The 25513-nt window shown below is 51.8% G+C and overlaps 2 protein-coding genes across 17 annotated transcripts in view; both read right to left on the bottom strand.

Moving 5' to 3' along the window:
- OGG1 (8-oxoguanine DNA glycosylase) overlaps positions 1 to 6992 on the bottom strand; it is a 34539-nt gene extending 27547 nt beyond the window's left edge. For 4 of the 7 annotated variants that reach the window (XM_054551821.2, XM_024244781.2, XM_054551820.2 and 1 more), the window contains exons 1-6: positions 6478 to 6992; positions 5710 to 5957; positions 4953 to 5132; positions 2015 to 2196; positions 263 to 413; positions 68 to 117 (exon numbers count right to left, since the gene is read on the bottom strand). In XM_054551821.2, coding sequence (XP_054407796.1) covers positions 68 to 117; positions 263 to 413; positions 2015 to 2196; positions 4953 to 5132; positions 5710 to 5957; positions 6478 to 6614 — 948 coding nt within the window. In that variant the 5' untranslated portion in view covers positions 6615 to 6992. Of the gene's footprint in view, positions 1 to 67; positions 118 to 262; positions 414 to 2014; positions 2197 to 4944; positions 5133 to 5709; positions 5958 to 6477 lie in introns of those variants that run through there. The other 3 variants (XM_054551822.2, XM_054551823.2, XM_009238729.4) reach the window with 3 other exon arrangements.
- Positions 6993 to 8896: 1904 nt separating this feature from the next.
- BRPF1 (bromodomain and PHD finger containing 1) lies at positions 8897 to 25369 on the bottom strand. Of its 10 annotated transcripts, none has more exons than XM_009238736.4 (14): positions 24791 to 25369; positions 22187 to 22795; positions 16969 to 17928; positions 15954 to 16116; positions 15456 to 15587; positions 14744 to 14872; positions 13645 to 13954; positions 12997 to 13317; positions 12390 to 12674; positions 11743 to 11890; positions 11189 to 11325; positions 10968 to 11086; positions 10441 to 10595; positions 8897 to 9729 (listed from the first exon to the last, which is right to left on the bottom strand). In XM_009238736.4, the coding sequence occupies exons 2-14, from the start codon at positions 22783 to 22785 to the stop codon at positions 9546 to 9548; spliced, it is 3642 nt and encodes a 1213-aa protein (XP_009237011.1). In that variant the 5' UTR covers positions 22786 to 22795; positions 24791 to 25369; the 3' UTR covers positions 8897 to 9545. The 10 variants fall into 10 exon arrangements, with proteins under 10 accessions (XP_009237011.1, XP_002813517.2, XP_009237010.1 ...); XM_002813471.6 differs by having other exon boundaries at positions 12997 to 13320; positions 24791 to 25195; XM_009238735.4 differs by having other exon boundaries at positions 14726 to 14872; positions 24791 to 25195.
- Positions 25370 to 25513: the final 144 nt, after the last annotated feature.

Consider the following 25513-nt stretch of genomic DNA (forward strand, 5'->3'; position numbering starts at 1 on the left):
TGAGGCAGTGGTGGTGGAAGGGTCCACTGGGTCTGGGCTGGAGGAGAGGAAACCTAGGTACACTCACCGCTTGGGCCCAGCCAGCATAAGGTCCCCACAGGCTCCGGAAAAAGTTTCCTAAATCAGAAGTGATGAGACTAAGTTATCTGACCCCTTCTGTGACCCACCAACAGAGGTAGGGTCTGAGGGAGAGATGACTAAGAGAGAGAGAAGTTTCTACCATCCCAGCCCACTGCCAGCCCCTGCAGCCCACTTTCCTCACCCAGTTCCTTGTTGGTCTGGGGGCTCGGTCCCTTCGCCTGGGACGTGGTAGGGTGCCAGCTGTAGTCACGTTGGGCAATCTGCCACATATGGACATCCACGGGCACAGCCTGGGGCTTGTCTAGGGCCATCAGGCAGATGCAGTCAGCCACCTTTGACAGACATAGAATGAGCCCTTGTGGAAAAAGGGCAGCATCTGGCCAGCATCTTGCTTATAGTCCCAAAGCCAGCTGCGTTCTCCTTCACTCTTGGGCTACTGTTGTTCTATATTCTCAATCAATAGATACTATCTATGAATACACTTTTTTTTTTTTTTTTTTTTTTTTTTTTTTGAGATGGAGTCTCGCTCGGTTGCCCAGGCTGGAGTGCACTGGTGCAATCTCGGCTCACAGCAACCTCCACCTCCCAGGTTCAAGCAGTTCTCCTACCTCAGCCTCCCAAGTAGCTGGGATTACAGGCATGCGCCACCACGTGTGGCTAATTTTTGTGTTTTTAGTAGAGATGGGGTTTCACCATGTTGGCCAGCCTGGTCTCGAACTCCTGACCTCAAGTGATCTGTCCACCTTGGCCTCCCAAAGTGCTGGGATTACAGGCATGAGCCACCATGCCCGGCCTATGAATACACTGAAATTGCTGTAATAAGAGCTGCTACTAGGTGAACACCTATGTGGGCCAGGTTCTTATCATAACCTGGGAAGAAGGTATTACCACACCCATTTTACAGACAAGAAAACTGAGGCTTTGAAAGGTGAAGTGACCTGGCCAAAGTCACATGGCTGGGAACAGGCAGAACCAAGATTTAATGTTAGGCTGTAGTCCAAAGCCCATCAAAAAAAATTCTTTAAGCAAAAATTCATTTTTTAAACTACAGAGAAGTATAAAGAAAAAAAAAGGCCGGGTGCAGTGGCTCATGCCGGTAATCCCAGAGCTTTGGGAGGCTGAGGCAGGTGGATCACGAGGTCAGATCGAGACCATCCTGGCCCAACACGGTGAAACCCCATCTCTACTAAAAATACAAAAATTAGCTGGGTGTGGTGGCACATGCCTGTAATCCCAGCTAATCTGGAGGCTGAGGCAGGAGAATCACTTGAACCCGGGAGGCGGAAGTTGCAGTGAGCCGAGACTGCATCACTGCACTCCAGCCTGGCAACAAACCAAGACTCCATCTCAAAAAAAAAAAAAAAAAGACATGCCTGATTTCCAGTCATCTTATTGCCAGTTAACCCTATTGACATCAAGCGAAAAGTTTTGTCAGTACATGTCATTTTATGAAAGGAACAAAATGTGGCCAGGAGCAGTGGCTCATCCCTGTAATTCCAGCACTTTGGGAGGGCAAAGCAGGAACACTGCTTGAGGGCAAGAGTTTAAGACCAGCCTAGGCAACATCGTTTGTTTCTACCAAAACAAACAAACAAAAAACCGAAAAGGAGAAATATCTTTCCGTTTGTTTCCCCCAAGGAAACTATTATTTAGTTTCCTGCAATTTCCTTCTGGAAATTGCTGCATATATATAGCAGCATATATGTGTTGCATCTGAACAAATGGTCTTTCTAGAAATTCATTCAAAGGGCTATATCCTTTCCACTCTTTCTGCACTCTGCTTTTTTCTCTCATAAAACATCTACTTATATCCTTTCTCCTTCCTGCTCTGCCTCCGGAAGCCAAGCCTCCACCCAGCTCCCAGGCTTGGCTCATTTCCTGCTCTCCTCTTAGTGTCAGTAGAGAGGGCAGCTCCTACCCCCTGGGGCCTCACCTTGGTGCCCACTCCAGGCAGGGTGCAGAGGCCCTTGTGGGCCTCCTCATATGAGGCCTCTTGAAGCTGCTGCAGCCAGGCTAGCCCGCCATGTTCTTCCAGGATGGCTCGGGCACTGGCACTCACGTAGCGGGCACGATAGCCCAGGCCCAGCTTCCTGAGATGAGTCTCCACCTCTGGCCCTGTGGGGAGTGAGGAGGGGAGCAGGCATCAGGCTCCCCTGGCAACTTCAAGTTCTTCCTGTCCTTGGGCTAGTACGTGAGCTCTCTACCTCACAAGAGTGCTTTTCCTAAGTACCCCTCCTACCTCCCCACCCTCTATGGGATAGTGGACACTTTTATGTGCAAGGGAAAGGGTTGAGGCCTGGGTCCTGTCCCTCTACACATGTTTTCTGAGCACCTACTATGAATTGGCCCCTGGAGCCCAAGTCTAGTACAGGGACTGAGGACTTGCCGCCCTTGAGGAGCTCCCCAACTGAGTTCCTTAACCTTTCCAAAAGAGTGTTCACACTCATGATCTAAAAAAATAACCACAATATAGCAACAGCTTCTATGATCAAGTGCTAGGCAACATGCTTCAGATATATTACCATGCTTACTTTTCCCAAGAACCCCACTGACAGTACTGCTGTTTTCCCATTTTACATGTGGAGAAAATGAGGGCTTAGAAGACGTTAACTTACTTAAGAAGGGACATGGGGGAGATAAGATCTTGCACCTAGGTATGGGACACCAAGACCTGTGCTTTTTCTTTTTGTGACACAGGGTCTTGCTGTCACCCAGGCTGGAATGCAGTGGCACAATCTCAGTTCACTATAGCCTTGACCTCCTATGCTCAAGCGATCCTCCTACCTCAGCCTCCTGAGTAGCTGAGACTACAGGCTTGTGCCACCATGCCTGGCTAATTTTGTTTATTTTTTGTAGAGATGAGGTCTCACTATGTTGCCCAGGCTGGTCTCAAACTCCTGGGCTCAAGCCATCCTCCCACCTTGGGCTCCCAAAGTGCTGAAATTATCAGCATGAGCTACCCCACCTGGCTAACACCGTGCTCTTAACCCATTATGCTACACTGCCTCATGATTGCTTTATTCACCCCCAAAGCCCTTCTAGATAGAAACTGTTATTCCCATTCTACAAACAAGCTAAGAGAAGCCGGGAGAGGTGAATGACTTTCTTGAGGTCTTATGACTAACTAAGCCAGGAGCTGAGACTCAAGAACAGTTTTCTTTTTTTTTTTGAGACGGAGTCTCACGCTGTCGCCCAAGCTGGAGTGCACTGGCGCGATCTTGGCTCACTGCAAGCTTCGCCTCCCGGGTTCACGCCATTCTCCTGCCTCAGCCTCCCAAGTAGCTGGGACTACAGGCACCCGCCACCATGCCCAGCTAATTTTGTTTGTATTTTTAGTAGAGACGGGGTTTCACCGTGTTAGCCAAGACGGTCTGGATCTCCTGACCTCATGATCCGCCCTCCTCGGCCTCCCAAAGTGCTGGGATTACAGGCGTGAGCCACTGCGCCCGGCCAGGTTTCTTTTTTTTTTTTTTTTTGAGACAGAGTCTTGCCCTGTCGCCCAGGCTGGAGTGCAATGGCATGATCTCACCTCACTGCAACCTCTGCTTCCCAGGTTCAAGTGATTCTCCTGCCTCAGCCTCCGGACTAGCTGGGATTACAGGTACCCGCCACCATGCCCAGCTAATTTTTAGTAGAGAGGGGGTTTCACCAGGTTGGCCAGTCTGGTCTCAAACTCCTGACCTCAGGTGATCCACCTGCCTCAGCCTCCCAAAGTGTTGGGATTACAGGCGTGAGCCACTGTGCCCGGCCCAGGTTTCTTTTTGTTTGTTTGTTTGAGATGGAGTCTCGCTCTGCCACCCAGGCTGGGGTGCTGTGGTGTGATCTTGGTTCACTGGAGCCTCCTGCTCCCGGGTTCAAGCAATTCTCCTGCCTCACCCTCCGGAGTAGCTAGGCTTACAGATGCCTGCCATCACGCCCGACTAATTTTTGTATTTTTAGTAGAGATGGGGTTTTGCCATGTTTGGCCAGGCTGGTCTTGAACTCCTGACCTCAGATGATCTGCCTGCCTCGACCTCCCAAAGTGTTGGGATTACAGGCGTGAGCCACCACGCCCAGCCAGGAATGGGTTTCTAAGCACCAAAAACATTCTCCTGTTTTGAGGCAGTCTGTCTCTTTGCTATGCAGTTCCCAAGCACTTGTCCTAGCTTGGTTCTCACATCTGCCAATTGATATACTTGCCTCTGTAAAACATCTGCCTTACAGGGCTACTGTCAAGAACACACGTGTTCTTAGATACAAAACTGTCCCGTTCACTACAATGATACCAACCTGAATTTTTTTTTTTTTTTCTGAGACAGAGTCTCGCTCTGTTGCCCAGGCTGGAGACGGGGTTTCACCGTGTTAGCCAGGTGTGAGCCACCGCGCCCGGCTGATACCAGCTTGAATTTTACATATACTTCCTGTGTGCCAAACACTGTGTTAGGTGCAGTATGTATATTCCTTTCTTCAACCCTCATGACAACTCCAATAATAGCATAGGTAGGTGCTATTATTATTCTATTTCACAGATGAAGAAACTTTAGTACAGAGATGCTAAATAATGTGCTCAAGTGAGAGTTGGGGTTCAGAACCAGGCATGGGTCTGTCCCCAGAATGCGTGCTCTTAACCCCAAACTACTGTACATTGTATACAGATGTTTTTCTGATTAGGCATTGAACCTATTGGGGAAAAAGCACAGACCAGTGAGGTGCTGACATTTTAGGGATGCATAGGGAGGATGAGTAACTGAAGTTGATCAGACCAGGCAGGGCGGTTCTGGATGGGGGAAGTGTTTGGGAAGGCAAGAAGCCTTGAGAAGGTAACCAGGGGAGAAATGAACAGATCTTGAAAGCTGATGGAAGGCCTGGGGGCAGTGGACCCACCTACTCACCAGCCAGGGCCTGCAGGCTGGGGAAGCCATGGTAGGTGACATCATCAAGCTGGATGAGCCGAGGTCCAAAAGCCTGGCACAGCCGCTCCACCATGCCAGTGATGCGGGCGATGTTGTTGTTGGAGGAACAGATAAAAGAGAAAAGGCATTCGATGGGGTCTTGTCGCAGCAGTCGCACACCTGGAGACCAGAAATGCAGGGGGTAGGAGAGGTACCTGCTGTTGGGTGTGGCCTCTTACCACCCACAGGTCAGATCCTAGGTACCAAAACTCCAGGAGGATCCCAGGAGAATGAGAGTCAGCACCGTTAGAGAAAGCAACACCAGACCTCTCATTCCTCATAGCATCTTGTGAGGGCTGAGTTACCATCCCATTCCACAGATAAAGAGGCCACAATGTAAGCTCCATGAGGACTGGCATTTGGGTCCGTTTTGTTCACCGGTGTATCCCCAGTCACACAGCAGATGCTTTGTATATATTTACAGAAAGAATGAAATCACTTGCCCTAGGTCACACAACCAGGAATGGGCTCAAAATCCTTGTCACTTCACTATGGTGATTAGCAGGATAATAATAATGGTAATAATACTTACTATGTGCCTGGCATTATTCTAAGCACTTTACATGTATTAGTTCCTTAAATCCTCATAAAAGCCTATGAAGTAGATATAATCCCCATTTTACAGGTGGTAAAACTGAGTCATAGAGAAGTGACTTATGTCCAAGAACCCTAACCCCAGCCCGGGTCCTGTACTCACCTTGGAATTTCTGAGCCACCTCTTGGAAGTGGGAGTCCACGGAACCCCAGTGGTGATACAGTTGAGCCAGGGTGACATCTAGCTGGAGATACTTGCGCACGGCCTCCAGCTCGTCTGGTGTGGGCCTGCTAGTCTGGCTCTTGCCTCCTCGGTACACAGTGCAGTGGAGCTGCTCCTCAGTCTGAGTCAGTGTCCATACTTGATCCGCTAGTACACCACTCCAGTGTGCAGGACTTTGCTCCCTCCACCTGAGCCCAAGGCACATGACAACCCTGGCACTCAATTTCCTTTCTTGCACTCTTTGGGGTTCCTCCTATCCTACAATAGCTCCATGTACAAAACTAATACAAGTAAAAGTGCTATTTTCCAGTCTGGGCAACATGGCGAAACCTTACCTCTACAAAAAATACAAAAATTTAGCCGGGCATGGCGCACACCTGTAGTCCCAGCTACTCGGGAGGCTGCGCCCGGGGAGTCGAGGCTGGAATGGGCCTCTCTGCCTTCCTACCTGGGCAATAGAGTGAGACCTTGTCTCAAAAAAAGAAAAACAAGTGCTATTATCTTCTGCATCGGTTATACCGCTGGATCCTTACAATATCACTGCACAGACATATTAAAGGTAACAGGCTGGCTACCCGTACTTGTTTCCTCTTTGTACCCCGGGGTTTCTTCCATCATCCCCCAAATTCCTTTGTACCCCATGCCAGGCAGTGCTGAGGCGGCAGGAGCCAGTCCCAGGGGACAGGCTTCTCAGGCTCAGTCACTCACCGGAAAGACTGTCCAGAAGGCAGAACCAGATCCAGGCGCAGCTCAGAGCGAGGGCACGGGATGGAGGCCCACAGGGCAGGAGCGGAGGCTAGAGTACGATGCCCCATGCGCCTGGGCAGAAGCGCGCGGGCTGGCATTTCCACAGCAGGCACCGCCCCGCAGTAGCTCCGCCCACCCAGAACCAGGCCTCGTCGGCGCCCAAAGACCCCGCCCAGACAAAGACCACGCCCCTTAAGGCCTTGCCCACAGGGTCCTGTTTAACAACCTTCCCTGTTTCACTTAATTCCCCCACCTCCTGCACGCCTCGCCCTTTGCGGGTCATCAAAGCCCCGCTTCGTGCCCCAATCCTCCGGCTTTCCTGAGGTGTAGGTCCCGCCCCCTCCTTGCGACTTATCCTCTCCCGCCCCCAGAGCCTCTGGGCGCGCACAGCTGTGTTCTTCTGGGTTTTCCAGGGGCAGACCAAGCCACCACCGGAAGTAGGGCTCAACCGCCGCTCATTTGACCTAGAGGTAGCCAATCCGAGGAGGAGGTGGGAGGCGCCAATGAAAAATCAGGGTGGGCGGACCGTTCCGAGGCGCCCGCGCGGTTGGCGGGCACTGGGCTCTGTGCCCGCTGTTTGCGTTTCCCCCTCCGGGATTGTCTGCACTCGGGGCGCTAACGAGTTCCATCCGGGCGCACCGCGGTTCCTCAGGGCTGTCCGTCTTCAGAGCCACGTCCTTCCCCCAGCCCGTCCCCCGAGAGCCGTTCTCCCCCGAGCCTTTGAAGTCTTAGGCGTTCGCCCTCCTTGGGCCGCCTCCCACGAACCCTATCTTCACCAAGAACCGGAGCGAACACAGCTCCGGCCCCAGAGTCCTCGGGAAGTGTCTCCAGAGTATTATTCTCTTCTGCGCCCGCCCGCTAAGCTTGTCCCATTCAAGGCCTTTAGGCGTCCTCTGAGACCTCAGGACTTCAGAGGCCTCTCCTCGGATTGTCGTCCCACCGGCCGCCACAGCTGCTGCCTGCCGTCTTGGGCATTCCTTCCATACTCCATCTGCTCATGCTTTCCTCGGAATGGGGCGTGTGCCGGGGGTTTGTCTGGGGCTGGGCCCAGAAGCCCATCAGGTTGAGTCCAAGTCCCAGTGTGTGGCCCTGAGGCAGCCTGCCTTCTAGTCGCCTGGAGTAGGAGGATGGATTATTTAATTTCTTCCCTTCTGGAAGATGACATGAAAAAGCAGGGAGCTAGGAGACATGAACTTTATCTGGGCCATTCTCACCTTCTAGCATAGGGATTTGGGGTTGCTGTATCTTAACTATCAGGCTGCAAGTTTTTTTTCTTTGAGATGGAGTCTCTGTCGCCTAGGCTGGAGTGTGATGGCGCGATCTCGGCTGACTGCAACCTCAGCCTCCCGGGTTCAAGCGATTCTCCTGCCTCAGCCTCCCGAGTAGCTGGGACTACAGGTGCGCGCCATCACGCCCAGCTAATTTTTGTATTTTTAGTAGAGACAGGGTTTCACCATGTTGGCCAGGATGGTCTCGATCTCTTGACCTCGTGATCCAGCCGCCTCGGCCTCTTAAAGTGTTGGGATTACAGGCATGAGCCACCGCACCCCGCCCAGACTGCAAGTTCTTGAAGAGCAACATCTGCAGCGGACTGACCCTTGTGTCCCAGCCAGAGACCTAGCAGAGTGTACCGTGAGCATGGAATCAACATCACACCAATGCCATCATTGTCTCAGTGCCACTCCTCAGTGGCTGCAAGGCCTGGGCTGCCCCTTCTTCCTGTGACTGTTCCTATCTGTAGGCATGCCACCCCACAGGCACCTAGCACTTGGAAGGCATTCCTTCAATAAATGTCGGTGGAGTCTGGAAAGAAGGTGCTGAGGTTGGGGGTGAGCAAAGAGCAACCCTCTCCATCCCTGCTCTGCCTCCGGTTGAGCAGTGGGGAAGGTCTCAGCTGTAGTGATGCTGAAACACTTGGGCCATGCCACTGGCAAAGGACTTGAGGCCTCTGAGGGCCAAGAAGGAATCGATAGTTGACTCTTCCCCCGGCAGTTCAGCATACTGGTTGAAAAGCCAGCTTTGCAAACAGACCTGGGTTCCAATTCTAGCTCTGCACCTTCCTAGTGCAGAGGACTTAGGCAAGATAATTTTTTGAAACCTCAGCATCTTTGTGGAGATAACCAGTCTATTATTAAACTGCCCTACAGTTATTGCAAGGATTATGCAAAGCTGAATGTCTAAAGGTGCTCAGCACAGGGCCTGCCACTCACTCCATGCGTGGGCAACAGGGGCTCTCTTTGCTGTGTCTTATGAAATGCAGCATGCACAGCAGTCAGCAACCACTTGGGCCCAATTATGTATCATCCCTGGGGCACAGAACCTCCCTTTATATCCCCTTTGCCCTGGCAGGGGGCAAGAACAAAGAATTCTAAATAGACAGTTTATTTTCTAAGAATCAATATATTTTCTTCCTTTGAAATAAATACAAACCAGTTTGAAAGGTGGGGGAATCTATGGGAAAGAGAAGGGAAATGGGGACAGCCCCCAGTCTTTTTTTTTTTTTTTAGTACCAAATGACTCTGGCGCGACCCGGAAACGCAGTTACAAATGAGAATAATTTAAATTCTCCGATAATTACAGTATTTACAACAGCAGGGGAGGGAGTCACCTAGTGCCCCTCTTCCAGGCTGGACAGATGCCCGCTCACCTCACGACCGGTAGGGACCTCAGGCCTCTAGGCAGTTATGGATTCTCCTGGCATGAGCAGGTAGAGGTGGTGGGATGGCCTGTTTTACACAGTGTCCTAACTTTGGCCCACCACCCCGCCCTACAATGCTGTGAGGTCTCTGGAGCTCTTTCTGACCTGTGGGCCCTCCCTCTCCTTGCGCTGAACTGCCATTGGCCCTTGGAGTGTTCTGTACAGTCCAGCTGCACTTAGGGCAGGAGGGACCTCCCCCACCCAGCTTCCCCTGAGACTGGCCCCAAGACCAGAAATGAGTCAGTGCAGAGGCCGGTGCCACTCCAGGACAGTGAGCAAAGGGGAGGAGAGAAGTCACAGGGCACTATAGGTTGGGCTGTGTTGAGCAGTATCAATCACTATCGCTGGTCTCACTGCTCTGCTCGCCTTGCACCTTGCTGCGGTGCTGCAGAGCCCTGTGGTAGGCAATCTGTACTGACTTGCGGATGTTGGACTTGCGGCCCTCCAGCATCTTCTCCTTGTCTAGGTCCTGGTTCACACCCAGAGGAACCAGCTTGGTCCTGGGCAGCCACTGCCTATAGGATAAGGTGAAGATCAAATAAATCATCTCAGGGAGAACAAGGACCAGCCTTCCTCCTCTATTCACTCAAACACACCGCCCAAGCACCCACTCTGGCCAGACTCTGTGATGGTCCCTGCCCTCAAAGGACTGCTCATGGTCTAGAGATGAAAGAGCCCAGTCAACAGTTATACTGTGTGGTGGCGGCGGGAGGGTAATCACAGGGTATTTGTGGGTACAAAAAGGAGGCACCCTGACCTCACCAGAAATAGCTACCCTGTGCCATAGGCTCTAGGCAGACTTTACTGACATTGAATATCCTCTGCAGATAATTAACAAAAAGACTACATGTGTAAATGTGACAGAACAGGGATTCAGAGCCTGAATGTTTATGCCTGCTTTATCCTCATTTTGTCACTGTGGAGGCAGAGGTGGGAAAACTAAGTCTAGAAGCCATCTGAGTCTGGGTGGGAGCCACCTCCATATTTATCTTAAGTCTCTGATGGTCCTTTGGTTTCTAGCTACAGCTGTGTCCACTAGTGCCCACTCAGCCTCTCAGACACATGGGCGACACAACCCTTTCGCTCAAAAAACTGTTCTAAGTCCCTCGCCCACTGACTTGTAATAGCCCAGTCTGCCTGTTGCTGGAGTTTCCTGGCAGTCTGCCCCCATACCACACAGGGCTGCATCTGTGGCTGTGAGTCACACCAAATGCTCCCCTCCTTACCAGGTTCGTTTGTTGTCAAAGAAGAGGACGAGGTAGAGATGCTCTCGGGCTTCCTGGGTCATCTGCTCCCCAAGTTTCAGCACCTCCAGTGGGGGCACAGGGATGGGAACCCCATGGTGGAACATACCTTCTCGGGGCATCTTTGGATCAATGATCTGAGGGTATAATAAGAGCCAAGTCTGGTTCAGTCCATGTCCTCCCAAGGCTTTTCCTCCTCAAGAACTTAGAGAGTACGTCTCAAGTGGGGACAGAGAGGGTATCATGCTACTAGAACTGCAATGCTGACCCTTGGCTTCTTTCCACGCTAAATTATTTCAGAGCCCAAGGAGCAAAGAGAAGGAAAAGGGAGAGATGGAGAAACTGAGTGGGAACCTCTAAGTGGTACTCAAGCAGTATCTGCCCACCAGTCCACCTTACCAAGAAACTCTGTGCCCCACAGCTCAGCAGGGAGTAGGAAAAGTCTGCTAACTGTGAATCTGTATTCTGGGATTGGAAAGCAAGAGGCATAATAACAGAAGCGAGCATACCAGAGCTGGGTATGATGGATACCCCCGGCATTTGGCCCACACGAGGTCCAGAGCATCCAGCGGGGAGTCCTCATCCTCTGACAGCCAGCCAGCTCCCCGGCCCAGACTCTTCCTTACCACTTCACAGGAATGGGGGAGAGGGGGTGGATCAGCGGCTGGGGGGCTGGCGAGACCCTGACACTGGGTCCCCAGCATCCCTGGCCTTGGGCAAGGGAACTTACTGCTGTGGCCCACGCCGCGGCCAGTGCCCACGGAGTAGGCCTCATTCTCAGTGCCTGAGGTATCCTCACTGCTGTCCTCTGGGAAAGTGCCCCGAGAGAAGGAGGGTTTGCCCCGGCCTTGTTTTGAGGGCGTTGTGCTGTGGACAAGACAATGGGAGCTCAGCTCAAAGGAGGGGAAGAATGGGGAACAGCATGGTATGTGCTCTCTGCTCTTAAAGCCCCCAGGATCTGAGACTTTTGGAAAGCAGAGGCTATATGAGGAATTTCAAATTCAAACACTCACAGGGGCTAGGCTGGTGACCTAACTGAGGTGGGTTAGACTGAGCAGTGGCGGCAGAAGTGCATACCCTAATCATCACCTTAACCCAGGATGGTTCTCTCTGTTCTATTAATGGTAACACTGATTTATTTATTTAGCAGAGAACCTTGAGTTTGAGCCATCTTAATCTAGACTGAGATGGCTGCCACCCCACTTCCAACAGGGAAACCTAGACAGGCCCAAGAGCCCTGGAAGGGCATCCCCTGAGGTTGGCCTTCATCTGGAGGGCTGGTACCTGGTCCGGTCTGAGGCAGCGCTGCTACTGCTACTGCTGCTGGACTCAGAGTCTGAGCTGCTCCGGGGAAGGCTGCAGTCATTACGGTATACCAAGAAACTCTTCTTCACTGGCTGGTTTCCACCGCTGAAGCCATTGGCTGGTAAGTCTTGGTTGAAGGGAAGGGGAGGAAGGAAGGAACCGGTCAGGAAGATGTAGATCAGCGATGACATGGAGTTAAGAGGGACTTGGAGCTTGGGTTCCCCTTCTGTGCTGGAAAATTCCTCCAACCTTGGCCAGCAGAGCTAGCTCTGGGCAATGTCTACCACAGTTGGCCACAGCCCTGCTCCACCCCTTGCTTCCCTTGGCAGTTACTGGCTTTAGGACACAAATGGCTTAAAGGGCAGGAGTTCCCCAAGGAAGGTGAGAAGAGAAAAAGTAAAGTGATACAATGGAGGCAGGGGGCCCTGGGTGGGACTCTAGCTGGGTCATAGTGTCTCTGGGCCTCAGTTTTCCCAACTGTAAGATGAGTGAGTGGAGTTAAAGGATTCCTAAGGGCCCTTCTAGCTCTCTCTTTTATGGGCAAATAAAAAGGTGACTGGGAGTATGCTGGGAAGAATGGCAGCTTTGCTCACTCTCTTGGGGGGCTGGGTGATGGTAAGGCTCACCCATTGGGGGGTCTTCTGTGGACTTATCACTGTCGCTGTCTGAGCTCGAACTGGGCCGGGGGCTCCTACCCCGCTTGCGCTGACGCAGGGAACTCATGATGGGGAGCTGGGGGGGCCCCACAGGACTGCCTCCGTGGCTGGGGGTCATCTGGCTCTCCCGGTTTTTGGGGGGCCGGCCCGGCCTCTTGGGCGGTCCAGCTGTCTTCGGGTTCTTTTTGGAGAACAGAACTGAGGTTCTCCTGCCCACCTCATGTGCGGGGGTTGAGGACATGTTGGGACCCAGGCCTGGAGCAGAGAAAGAAAGAAGGAGAGTTGGTGAGGGGCCTGATTTGAGAAGGGTAGATATCCAGGGTCATGCCCTGGGCATATAGGACCATTACTCCAGCTAAAGTTGGGGAGATCATTTTAGGGGCTTGGAATTTGGAACATTAACTCTTATACAAATAGCCAGAGAGGCAGCTAAGAGGCCCCCGATTGGGGAATGAGGGAGAAAGTACAGCTAGCTGTGTAGGAGGGACCTCTGCCTGGGGAATGGCAGGGGTTGAATGTGTGCTGCAGAGCCAAAGTCTGACTTGCTTTGGGGTCCACCTTGCCATGGGATTCAGACCTTTGCTTGTCTCCTGGCTGCTGCTCTCCTCTGCCGCACTATCTGTCTGCCCATCCTTGTCACAGGCTGCCGGGTGGGGTGTCAGACTGCCCCGGCTCGAGGGGCCATGCCGCTCAAGGCCATCACGTCCCGTCTCTCGCTGATGCGCAAGCTTCCGCCGCAGTGCCGTCATCTCTTTCTTGATCATCTTCGCACGCCGTGAGCGGCCCACACTCTGCTTGCTGGCATTTACTTCATCCAGCCGCTCCAGAAGCAGCTTCAGCTGCTCTTCCACTGGCAGGTGCTTCTGGTTCTCCAGCAAGACCAGCCGCTCTTCCTCGGCTGCTAGGGGTAGGGTTGGAGGAGAAAGGTCAGACTCAGGGCAGCCCTCAGGGCCCCTTGAACCTGGGCAGGCAGCAAGAAACCCACTCATCCCCCCTCGGCTTCTCACCAGGAACAGCTGTAAAATAGCAGCACCAAGATGTGGAATGGCGGGCACTGCTATCCATTCACCCAGTCTGGTTTCTTGGGGAGCATTCCTGGGGATAGCTTGCCACTGCTCAGCCTAGCTGCTTTCTGCCTACACTGCCTGCTCCCAGGAGGGGACTTTTGGAAAGCTGTCCATCCCTGGCATTGGCCTCTTATATGTGTGTGTGACATATCACCCACCATCTTCAGTGTGGTGTGTGGCCTCATCTCCAGCCAGGCTGTGGGGGATATGCATGCCCGTCTCAAAGTCAATGCCCATTTTTTCTGCCTGGCGCCGGGCCTGGCGGAGCACAGCACCACCCTGCTCACGAAGCCGCACTGCTGCCCGGTAGAAGATGGTGTCCTTGGCGTTATACTTGAGGCAGTTGCTGACGATGAGGTTGAAGTCCTCCTCAAAATCATCAAAATTCAGGTAGCGGTAAGCCTCCAAGTTCTGCTTCATGGTGAAAAAGTCCATGGGCTTTTTGATGTGGTCTAGGTAGTCAGGTACCTGGGAGGGCAGGGCAGGTTTGTTTTAAGTGGATATCCTCCTCATTGCCCCGAACCCTGCTCCTAACAAGCCCCCCTGAAATACATCCAACAACCTCCTCCCACCACAGTTAGAGGCAGGCATATAGCACAGGGGAAAGGAAAGCTGGATTCTGGTCCTGACTTTACCAGTCACAAGCTGTGTGACTTTGGCAAGTCTCTTCACCTCTCTGGGCCTACTTTTCCTCTCCTGGAAAATGATAAAAGTAGAGCCAAATATACTTTCTAGACTACATGAGGCTTTAGTAAGAAAATGGCTTGGGGACTCCTCTGAAAATAAACACCACCTTGCATTCCTATAGCTCTTTTTACTTAACAGTAACTTATAAGGAGGCTGCTGCCTCAGGCCTCTCATTTTATACCTTTTAGAGAGAAGAGTCTGCCAGTCAGGACCTAGGGCTTCAGAGCTGGTTCTTTAGGTGCTGAGCCTTCTAAAGTCTCCGTTCTAGGGTTTAGCACCCCGAAAGTGTCTTCCTGCCCTGGGATTATTCATTTGGCAGACTCAGTCCCTGCCTCTGGGGAAGGAGTGCAGACTGCCTCCCATTCTGGGCCCTTGGGGTGTGACAGGGACAAGACAGAGTCCAGGTGATACATGTGGCTCCAGTTCATCCTGCCCCAGAGCCACCAGCCCCTCTCTTCAAGGTCCCCACCTAGTCCCTGGCCCAGACCTGCAGCAGGGGTCCAACTGGGAGAGGAACAGAGAGAAGGTGGAGTGAGGGGAAGGGATTCTTACTTCGTCCAATTCGGTTACCTCAGACAGAGGGACCGGCTCGCTGAAGATGTTGCCTGTGTCCTTCTCTTGGAGCTGCTCCAAGGTTTTGCGAAGGAGGATGAGGAAAGGGGTCAGCTGCATCTCCATGGCAATCTGCTGAACCTTGATCTAACATAGAAAAAGGCCTGATCAGCCAGGCCTCGGCCAGTTCAGTGGCAGAGAGGTCTGAGGATATGGTCCCAGCTGGCCTGGGAACCTGCTTTCTTTCCCACCCTCACAGCTGGGTGTACTCATACAGGTCTACCTTCTATGAGGCTCCACCCAGGGAAACTTGCACCAACAATTCTGGCTTCCCCCTTTCTTGAACTACCAGCACCAGCTACCTATGTCACATAACTGAGGATTCTGTTCATACGCTCCTGTGACATTCTGCTTCCAGCAGAACTAAAAGCACACCGAGCACCAGGAGACTTCACTCCAGCATCAGCCCTGCTGCTATCTGGCTGGGGGACACACACTTTTCCTTATCCTGGGTCTTTTTTTTTTTTTTTTTTGAGACGGAGCCTCACTCTGTCGCCCAGGCTGGAGTGCAGTGGTACGATCTCGGCTCACTGCTAGACCCTCCTCCCAGGTTCACGCCATTCTCCTGCCTCAGCCTCCCAAGTAGCTGGGACTACAGGCGCCTGCCACCATGCCTGGATAATTTTTTGTTTTTTCCTTTATAAAATAGGGCTGACCCAGGAGCACTCACCGTCTCCCTTTTGAGTTTTTCCCGCTTGCGGATCAATTCCACCAGCAGCCGAGCTCGCTCCAAGTCATGCCGGAGCCGCTGCCAGGACTTGAGCTGTTCTTTAAGGGCCCAGTTCTTATCCTCAGAATCTCTCTGTAGAGGCAAAAGGAAGGTCAGGGGATGATTAGAAAGCCAGAGGAAAGGTCAACAGGGAGAAGAGAGCCCAGGAAACTCAGGTCAAGCCAAAAGAGGGAGCACAGTAATTTATTGGTAGTGCCTCAATCTGTGTGTCCCCAAGGCCTGGCAGAATAAATGCTTGGTATGTGTTTGTTGAATGAATACATAAACACATAGGAACAACATCTTTTCATTGAGGATTCCATGCTGACCCTGGTTTGAGGGCTAGCTTAAAGGAGGAAAGAGTCTAAGCCCTCTGACACTGGAAACTACAGTTGCAAATTTTGGTTTTTGTCCCCCTGGCACTAGTTCCCAGAGCCCACAGGGAACTGGACACAGTACCCCAACTTGGTCACAGTTCCTCTGAGACTGCAGGTGTGTCTGCAGGCGACGTAGCAATGGGACCCCATTCCGTGACTGCCGCTTCAGTGTCCAGTAGCTGTGCAGCCTCTGCATGAACTGGCTCTTCCTTTGGATGGTCAGGCGGTTGGTGATTTTACTAAGCCTGGGAGGCAGGAAACAAAGAGTAAAACCTGTTGGGCCCTGATTCTCTTAAACAGAGCAAGGGTCTCTGGCCAGTGAGAATTCCTGAATGGGGATGAAGGGAGAGTATCTCTTGTCCAAAAGCCTGGGAATCTGGACTTAAGGCAAGGAAGAAAGAGCGGTGCCATTAATGGTACCGTGGCAGATAGGAAACCAAGCTCCCAGCACTAAACCAGATCCCTAACCCTGTACACCAGGGATCAGGGACTTCTGCCCCTAAGTCTGCTCTAGTCACTGCAGCCCAGAGTACTATTTGACCCTGGAAGCCCCACTGAGACTGAGCCTTTGAAGGTTTTAAGATGAAGTACAACTGTACAGCAGAAATATATAGTAAATCAAATAAACGGCACAAGAGAACTAAAAAACCCCCTGGCCATCACAGCCCAAATGAGCGGCAGTAACCACTTCACAACTTCTTGAGCTTCCCCTTCCCCGTTTTTCATTCTATTTGTTTCTTCGTATTCAGACCATTTTTTCCATTGCTGCCAGTGGCAGTTCCATCCTCTTCCATCCCAACTTAACAAACCACACCATCGAAATGAAGGGCAGTTCAAAACACCTGTTAGCTATGCCAGATAAAAGCTGACATTTCTGGCTCTTAATGTGAAAGTCAGGTGACCTGCTAAAGACTGCTATCTGTTTTGAAAATATGTTCTTTTTTAACTTCTATGCAGCTCCTGGGAAGATAGCCCGGCCCTGCCATTCCACTCCTGGGAAGATAGCCCAGCCCTGCCATTCCACTCAGGAGGCTGCCAGCTCCTCTGCAGGAGGCTCCTTTCTCCCTCATCTGCCTGTCCACTGGCTCTCCACATACCTGTGTGGTGGGATGCAGGGCACTGACACCACAGGTGCTGCTGCCCGCTTCTCTGCCAGGATCTTCCGTGCCTTCTTCATTTTGATCCGGGACTTGGCCTTGGCCTTCTTGACTTTCTCTGAGCTCCAGCCCTTACCCTCATCCTCCTCCTCATCTTCATCCTCCTCACCCTCGCTGTGGGACAGGGCAGGCAGTCGGCGTGCTGAACCTGGAGGCGTGTGGATGTCACAGTAGGCTGTCTTGCGGACACTGAAAGAGGTGCCGTTGGCGCCTGTCTCCCGCACAGGCTCCATCTTCATGTAAAGGCCAGCCTGCTGGGCGCATGTCACATGGAAAGCTGTGTAACAGTTGGCCTTGTGGCACTGGATGCAGGCCCCTGAGCCCCGTTGTTTGCAAATGTAGCAGGTGAGCTTCCAGCGAGCTGGTGGGATGTGCTCAATGCTGTCAATAGGCTCTAGGAAGACCGTGTTGGCGAAGCAGACCTCAGGGATCCACAAGGCACACACCACATGGGCCCAGCGCCCGTCATCTGTCTGCTTGAAGGCACCGCCCTTGTTGGGGCACAGGGCACAATCCACAGCACGAGAGGGTGACTGCAGGCAACGGCGGCACAGCCACTGGCCCTCAGGGATATAGGGGACACCGTAGCACTCCTGGTGCACGGCCAGGTTGCACATGTCACAGAAGAGGATGACATTGCTGTTCTGGCACTCACCATCATTGCAGATACAGCAAACAGCATCCTCGTCCACTAGCGCATTAGGGTCGCCTTTATTATGACTCTCAAAGTACGACTCCTTCTCCAGTCGGTCCATTAGGTACTCAAAGATCTCCTGCGGGATGGGACTTACACCCTCTGTCTTCCGACGCTCATTCATGATATCCAGCCAGATGTAGTCCTCCTCGTCCATGTCATACTCTACTTCCTCGTCCAGCTCCTCTGCAGACTTCTCGATGTACCTACGGTACACACAGGGAACTCAGCATCACATGGTTGAGATTTCCCTCCCTTAAAGACGATGGGTTATTTGCCACTGAGCACTTACTCTGTGCCTATGCCCTTCAGATGTGTTGTCTCATTTCATCCTCACCTTAACTCCAGGTATTATAGGTACTATCATCATTTCTATTTTGCTGAAAAGGAAACCTAAGTCTTGGAAGGTTAATCACCTGGCCCCAGCTCACTTGTGAGAAAGTGGTGGAGCTGGGATGTGAACCCAGGTCTGCCACTGCAAAGCTCATGTCCTAGCTGCTATATGTGACACCATCTTCTTGGGGTTGCAGAGGCTCAGCCAGTCTCCTCTAAAAGGAGGAAGGTGGGGCAGCTAGTACCCCTTAGAGTGGTCCAGACGATGGTACGAAGAATCGGGGAAGAAGGAAGGTCATTGGATGTCATTGACAAATTACATATAAGTTGTTTTAGCACTGGTGGGTAGGGCCTCGACTAGAGCTGCCATGGATCTTCTCTCTGCTAGTGTCAGCATCAGCTCAAGGCTCCGTCAAACTCTAGGTGCTATGTTTGTTCACTGGATAGCCTTGGGAGATAACAATTACAATAGCTAAGGTTTACTGAGGATTTACTATGAGCCAGGCATTGTGCTTAACTATTACATTTATTCTTACCACAGCCATAGAGTTAGTGTTCTTGTTGTCCTCATTTTGTAGATGAGAAAACTTAAGCTTTGAGAAGTTAATCAAAACATGGATAGGTCACATAACAAGAGAGTGGCAGAGGCAGAGGCATTCAACCTCCAGCCCAGTGCTCTTAATGTCCAACCTGTATCACTTACTGTGCCAGCAGGCCTGGAATTGAGGGCTGCTCTCAGTGCTCGTCACACAGAGAAGGTGCTCCTTGCCTGCCATGCTATAGGTGGCCTAGACTCTGGCACTGTAAACTACAGGGTACAAAGGAAAGAATGGGGCTTTGGCTTCTAAGCAAACCAGATTTAAATCCTGCTTCTGCCATTTTGTGACTTTTAGGACATCACTGCTGTACTAAACCTCAGTTTTATTGATGACAGAACGAGGATAATACTACCTACTCACAAAGATACTGTCAGGATTATATGGAATTATAAAAATGAATAGGCTACAAACTCTTGGCCTTTACATTTATTTATATAGTACCTTGCCCAGTGCCTACTACCCCATCAGGCTCCAGCAACCCCCAGCAGGCCCATGGAAGGAAGGGTGAGCACCTTGGTGTAAAATGCCACCTATCCACTAAGTCATGTGTGACCACATACAGACGTGTGCAAATATGTACATTTATCTTTTTATTAAAAAGTTATTTTGAAAAATGAATGAGCTAAGTCAAGTGGCACACAGCAGGCCCTAGAAAAACATTAGCTCTTGTTTCTCCTCTCATGTGGGAAATGGAACTTTGACTGCTAGAGTGGGCCAGCACACACAGGCTCTGGAGCCACACTGCCTGGGTCCTGTCTAACAGAGGGCGAGTGAGCTAAGCTCCCTGAGCCTTGTTTGTTCATCTGTAAAGTGGTGATGCTAACAATCTGAACCTATTTCACACAGCTATTGTGAGCATTAAATGAGTTAATGCAGGTAAAGTGCTTAGGGCAGTGCCTGATGTGCAGCAAGCACTCAATAAATGTTAACTTATTAGTTTTTGTATGGCCTTTACCCACCTTCCTAGCATTATAGCTGTGTATGTGTCTAACTCCTCCACTACACAATAGAAGTGGGGATTGTGTCTGATTCGCCATACAGATACAGGCACTCATCACTGTTCATTTGAAAGGCATTTTGGGGGTGGAAGGGAGGAGAGAGACTGAAACATTGTAGGAAGCAGCTTCTTCCTTTTTAGCCCTTTACCTCTTCCCCAAGGTGACTGCAACCTCCCTATCTTTGAACAAGGGTATGACTCATGGATGGTGTGAACCATCTGGCTTCTTCCAGGCCTTGGCACCAGCTCTCTTCAGCACCAATTCTCACCCTTTTCTCTGCCATGACACACGTGACATTATGTGATGGTGCATAACACACTCCCACAGGCACCCAGATTACAGGCTGCAGTACAGATAAGGTAGGCTGCATGTCACGTATAATTCCTGGCACACCAGCTGACATGCCACCCTCTCTCTCCCCCTCAAGGAAGCATATCAGAATGCAAGCAAGAGAAAGTGATGCTATTAGAGAGATGACCTCAAATCTTCTCAATTTATATAAAAAGTAAATCATTTCCAAAACTTGGGCAGTTTTACCAACAGTGGTAACAAATTCCATGCAATACACATCTCAGTTGTTTGCAGTCTACCTGCTGAGAACTGCTCCCCTGAAGAACAGATCTGATTCCCAGAAAGAAAGAGTGAATCTAAGTGGAGTGAGGAAGAAAAGCAGCTGAATGAGCTGGGCTGGGCTGCCTGTTAGAGCAGAGAGAGCTCAAGGGCCATTGGGAGGGAGGGGAAGTCCAAAGAGGGGTCTGTGTGTTAGGAGTGGGGCAGAGGTGGGTAGGGCAGTCAGTGTGAACAGAAAAGAGAAAGAGCGTGGAAAGCCAAAAGGAAGTGGAGTTGGACTGAAAAGATGAAAGAATGGGAGAGGAAGCGGGAGATGGGCTTAAACTCAAACAGTGGAGAGAAGAAAGTGCTACAGGCCATATTGCTTGTTTCCAGATTTGCTTTCAAAGAATTGAGGTTTAGGCCAGGCGCGGTGGCTCATGCCTGTAATCCCAGCACTTTGGGAGGCTGAGGCGGGTGGATCATGAGGTCAGGAGATTGAAACCATCCTGGCCAACATGGTGAAACCCCATCTCTACTAAAAACTCAAAAATTAGCTGGGTGTGGTAGTGCGTGCCTGTAATTCCAGCTACTCAGGAGGCTGAGGCGCGAGAATTGCTTGAACCCAGTGGAGGTTGCAGTAAGCCGAGATCGCGCCACTGCACTCCAGCCTGGCAATAGAGCGAGACTCCGTCTCAAAAAAAAAAAAAAAAAAAAAAGGAGGTTTAACATCATGTGGACTGCACTTTTGGTAAAAAATGCTTTTCATATAAAAGCTTTTATGACAAATCCTCCTCAGAGATCAGGCCTTCTAAGTAGCTGACAACAAACTTACACTCTTGGCAAATTAACTCATCAGAATGCCTTTTTTGCCTTGGATGCCAACTTTCAGAGAGGTTTTACGCTTGGTTTTAGTGCCATCCTTCAGCCAGGATTTCTCCATGTAGTTTCACCACCACACTGCCCCCCACATCCCTTCATCTTTTACCTCATGTTAAAGAAACAATTAAATGACAAAAATAAAAGGGCCACTGGAGGAGTATTAAATATTGCTTAAGTATAAAATACTGCTTAAACATGTTAAAGGACAGATGACAATAACAGAACAAATAGTGGGAGAATTACCTCTGCAGATTTACAAAGTGCTTTTAGTACCTTATGAAATCAGTGATCCTAGTCTTCTACCTTTAGGGAGACAGAGAAATACTGTATCTGCTCTGCAGATGGGGTCCTTGAAACATCTTAAGTTGGATGCATTTCCCAAGGTCATGCAGTAAGGAAATGGAGAGGGCCAGGAATCAGAAACAGGATGTTTTGCCACAGTGGAAACAGTACAGCTATGGAGTCAGAGGGACCTGGGTTTGAATCCCCCAGTTCAGCTATCTACTGGCATGTGATTTTAGATAAGTCTGGCCAGGCACAGTGGCTCACGCCTGTAATCCCAGCACTTTGGGAGGCTGAGGTGGGTGGATCACTTGAGTCCAGGAATTCAAGACCAGCCTAGGCAACATGGTGAAACCCCATCTCTACAAAAAATTTAAAAAACTAGCTGGGCATGGTGGCATGTGCCTGTAGTTGCAGCTACTCAGGAGGCTGAGTGGGAGGATCACTTAAGCACGGAAGGCGGAAGTTGGGGTGAGCCAACTGCACTCCAGGCAGGGTGACAGAGCCAGGCCCTGTCTCAAAAAAAAAAAAAAAAAAAAGGATAAATCTGGCATCCTTTCTTGACCATAGTTTCCTTATCTGTGAAATGAGAAAAATACCTACCTGAGAGTTGTGAGAATAAAATAAAGGAGTGGCGTGTGGCACTGTAGAGTAAGTGCCACCATTAGTGGCGTACCATTCCACTCACTGCCCTGGCAAAATCAGTGTTCTTTCACTATTCTTTATTCCTGTCACTCTTCTATCTGTGCCTCTCGCCTCTCTCTGGCTAGTGAGCCCTGCTTGACCAGTTTTCCAGAGCTGCAAGGTAGAGGTGGCCTTACCGGTAATAGGAAGTTGGCCGGGGTGGGGCATCAGGGGTGTCCTGTTCCAGCTCCCGGTAGACCACCTCTGGCAGCTTGGGAGTGGTGCTCGCAGAAACATTGTGGTGGTGGTGATGGTTGGAGTCCTTGCGCTTCTCCTTGTTCTTATGTTTGCCTGACTTGGGAGTAGCAGCTGGTGTCTCAGTGTTCTCCTTGTTGCTGCCATTCTCAGGGGCCTCCTCGGGGGCTTCCTCATCCTCTGACACAACATCCAAGTTGTCAAAGATGCTGATGCGGTGGACGCGGCCATGCAAGTCTACCTCCACCATGCGCTGGGCCTGTGCATAGCTCATCACCTCACGGCCTGGTGACTGTGAGACCTCTGAGGGGCTGGGTGACTGCTTGTTGGCTGGGCGTGACTGGCGCCCCTTCTTCTTGTGCTTGCGGAGTGGAGTCTGTTGTGGGGGTGGTGGGTTGTCGTGGTCATAGTGGTACAGGTGGTACTCAATACCACTGTAACTCTTGTAGACCTTTCGGCAGGTCTCCACCGGGCACTCGTATGGTGGCTTAGTCGCCCGCAAGTTGTGGCAGAAAGTCTTCACATCAAAGTCCACCCCCATGCTGTCACATCTAGAATACACAGATCAGTTAGCATAAGCCTGGGGATGAGTTCCCGGCTATTTGCACCAGAGACCCCAGTCTTTCTAGTCCTCCCCCTCACTTGGAGTCACCAGGTTCTGGCCAGCCTACCTCTACAGTGTCTCCAAATGCCATCTCCTCCACCATAGCCCAGATTTGGGCCATCATCATCTCTTGCCTGGTTATCCTGCCCTATGTCTCAACTTCTCTAGCCCAATCTCACATCATGTAGGAGAATGGTCTTTCTACAAGGTAGTAATGATCACGACAGTCTCTTCATGAAAAGCCTCCTGATGCTCCCTAGTTCCTTCAAGATAATATTCCAAATTCTCTATGATACCATTCAAAGACCTCCTTTCACTGACTGGCCCTAGTCCTCCTTTCCAGATTCTTTTTACAAGTTACAGCTGTTTTTGTCTACACAGGGGAACCTGCCATTCCCTGAATGTTATAACCTCTCATTCCTGCAAAATGATCTTTATTTGGAATGCCCTCCATACTTTCTGATTGGTGGGCTCCTACTCATTCTTCAAAAAACCAGCTCAAATGTCACTTCTGACACAACTTCTCTGACTCTCCCATGGGGAGCTGTTTCCACAGCATTGCATTCTCACCTCTACCACAGCACTTGACATACTGAAAGTTGTCTCTCTGGACTGGGAGCTGTGTAGCAAGGGCACCAGAGCCTATCCACCTCTGTATCCCCAGTACCTAGCATGCACTGGACATTCAGTTTTTGGCGAACGAATGAATGACCTGTTGAACGAATAGCTGAATGAGGGGATCACCAGATTGAGAGCTCAGATGGGATGAAGGCCATGTAGAAAGCTGAATGGGTGGCTAATGCTTTAGCGTTGGACTCCTGCAGAAATCACTGGATCACAGAAAGAATTCATTTACTTTTGAGGTCTTTATGGGGAGCCTGGCCCTGGGACTGGGTAGGAGATGTACTGTGAAACAAAGTGAAAACTGAGGTCATTTAGTCAGGGACAGCAGCTTGTATTACATTTGAGCTCTTCACCCACTCACGCAACATCAACTGAGTGACTACCAAGTGCCAGGCCCTAAGGGTACAAACACGAACACGACAATCTAGGCATGCTCAGCTCCACGCTGGTCCGCAGGGGCCCTCCCTTCCCCCTCCCCAACATTCCTGGGTGAGTGTAGACAGCAGATGGCACCAGGCCTCAGGAAGCCCAGCTTGGTCAGAGACTGCCCCAATTTCTCTCGGCCTAGTTGAGTTCAACAATTCAGCTAGGGGCTTGGCACCATCCCAGCCAGGCAGGGCTATCATGAGCTCCCTGACAAAATAACCCCTCTTGGCCTCTCCACCTGTGCCTTAACCAGGCAAGTGGGCTGCTCCAGCTCCACTGTCAACGGCTCCTGACTTTCACATCAGTAACGCTACACGTCCAACTGCAACTTTTCTATTTCCTACCTGCGGCTGTGTCTTTAAACATAAACCAACCGAAGCACAAACAAGCTCTCCTCTTTCCAAGCTGGGTCCCGGGTGAATGGCTCCCAAAGTAGCACAGCGAATCGGCAATCTCCCCTTGGAACCCGGCAGCAGAGGCACAGGCGAGGGAGACGAGAACTTAGACCAGAAAGCCCGTGGGGAGGGCCCAAGGAGAATGGCGGCTGCATCTGCCCCTGAAGCTCGGGGGCTGGAGGAAGTAGGGGGCGGGGGCCGGAGGGATAGGGCTGGGCCCCGGCAGTGCCCGCAGCCCACTCTCCGGATGCGGCGGCGTTTCCCCTTTGTGGAAGTGTAACAAGTGAAACAAGGCTCCCCGCCTGCCACTAGCCCGGGCAGCCCCGAAAGATACACTGTTGCCCCAGGATGCCTGCTGGGAAGCAATGCACTGTCAGTTCTCCCAACTGGAGTTGCCAGACAGGCTCCCGGGCCACGCGGCTCAGTGCCCGTCCCACGAACGTAGCCTACCCCTTCCCTGCCGGTCACTCCCGCCCTGGTCCCAGGCCCGCACTCACCGGCCACCTCGAGTCCGGGCTCATCGCCGGGGGCGCCCGCCGGGGCTCCGACCCCACTTGGGGAGGCCGGCAGGGAAAGTCGGGCCGGGAAGGGGGAGCCCCAACTCCGGAAACCGTAGACCTCGCCACCCCGGCCCCCTGCCGCCCCACGCTTTGGTCCCGGCTCCCCGGGATTCCTGAGCTGACCCCTGCTGCTCCTGGTCCCGCCGGCGCCCTGGGGTCTCAACTCCCTCGGCCGCCGCCCGTTTCGCGAGCCCCTAGGATGCCCGGTCTCGGGACCGGGCGCTGCTGGAACAATGGAGGCTCCCAGAGGCAGCGCGAGGACAGCGGCGGCGGAGACCGTGGCGGCAAAGGCTGTGGCAGCGGCGGCGGCAGCAGCGGCGGCGACGGCGTCTGCGCAGGGTAAACGTGGCTCCGCGGCGCTGCTGAGCTGCACTTTCGCCACGGATCCCCGCCCGCCCGCTGAGGCTCGAAAGACCGTTCTCTGGGATTCAGAAAGGACCCTGGACACCCCACAGGGCTTCTCTAGCTCTCCCATCTTAGAGTGGAGTTTCTGGAGACTGAAGTCACGGTACTTGGGATCTGGGGTCGTCGGGCGGTTTGTGGCGAATCTGCAGCCACGGACGGTGAGCGCGGGGCTGGGCGTGAGGAGCCCGCCCTTCTCCCCTCCCCCTCTGCCTCCTCCCTATCCGCTCCCTGCCTCCTGCTGGCGCCGCGGCTGCG

The sequence above is a fragment of the Pongo abelii genome, chromosome 2, assembly GCF_028885655.2.
Source record: "Pongo abelii isolate AG06213 chromosome 2, NHGRI_mPonAbe1-v2.0_pri, whole genome shotgun sequence".
Classification (NCBI taxonomy): Eukaryota; Metazoa; Chordata; class Mammalia; order Primates; family Hominidae; genus Pongo; species Pongo abelii.

Coding starts and splice junctions, on each gene's coding strand:
- BRPF1 (XM_009238733.4), bottom strand. CDS start 22,785: ATGGGGGTGGACTTTGATGTGAAGACTTTCTGCCACAACTTGCGGGCG. Junction 12,675..12,996: donor CAGCCAGGAGACAAGCAAAG/GTCTGAATCCCA, acceptor TCTCTGCTCCAG/GCCTGGGTCCCAACATGTCC. Junction 11,891..12,389: donor CACAGAAGACCCCCCAATGG/GTGAGCCTTACC, acceptor CCTTCAACCAAG/ACTTACCAGCCAATGGCTTC.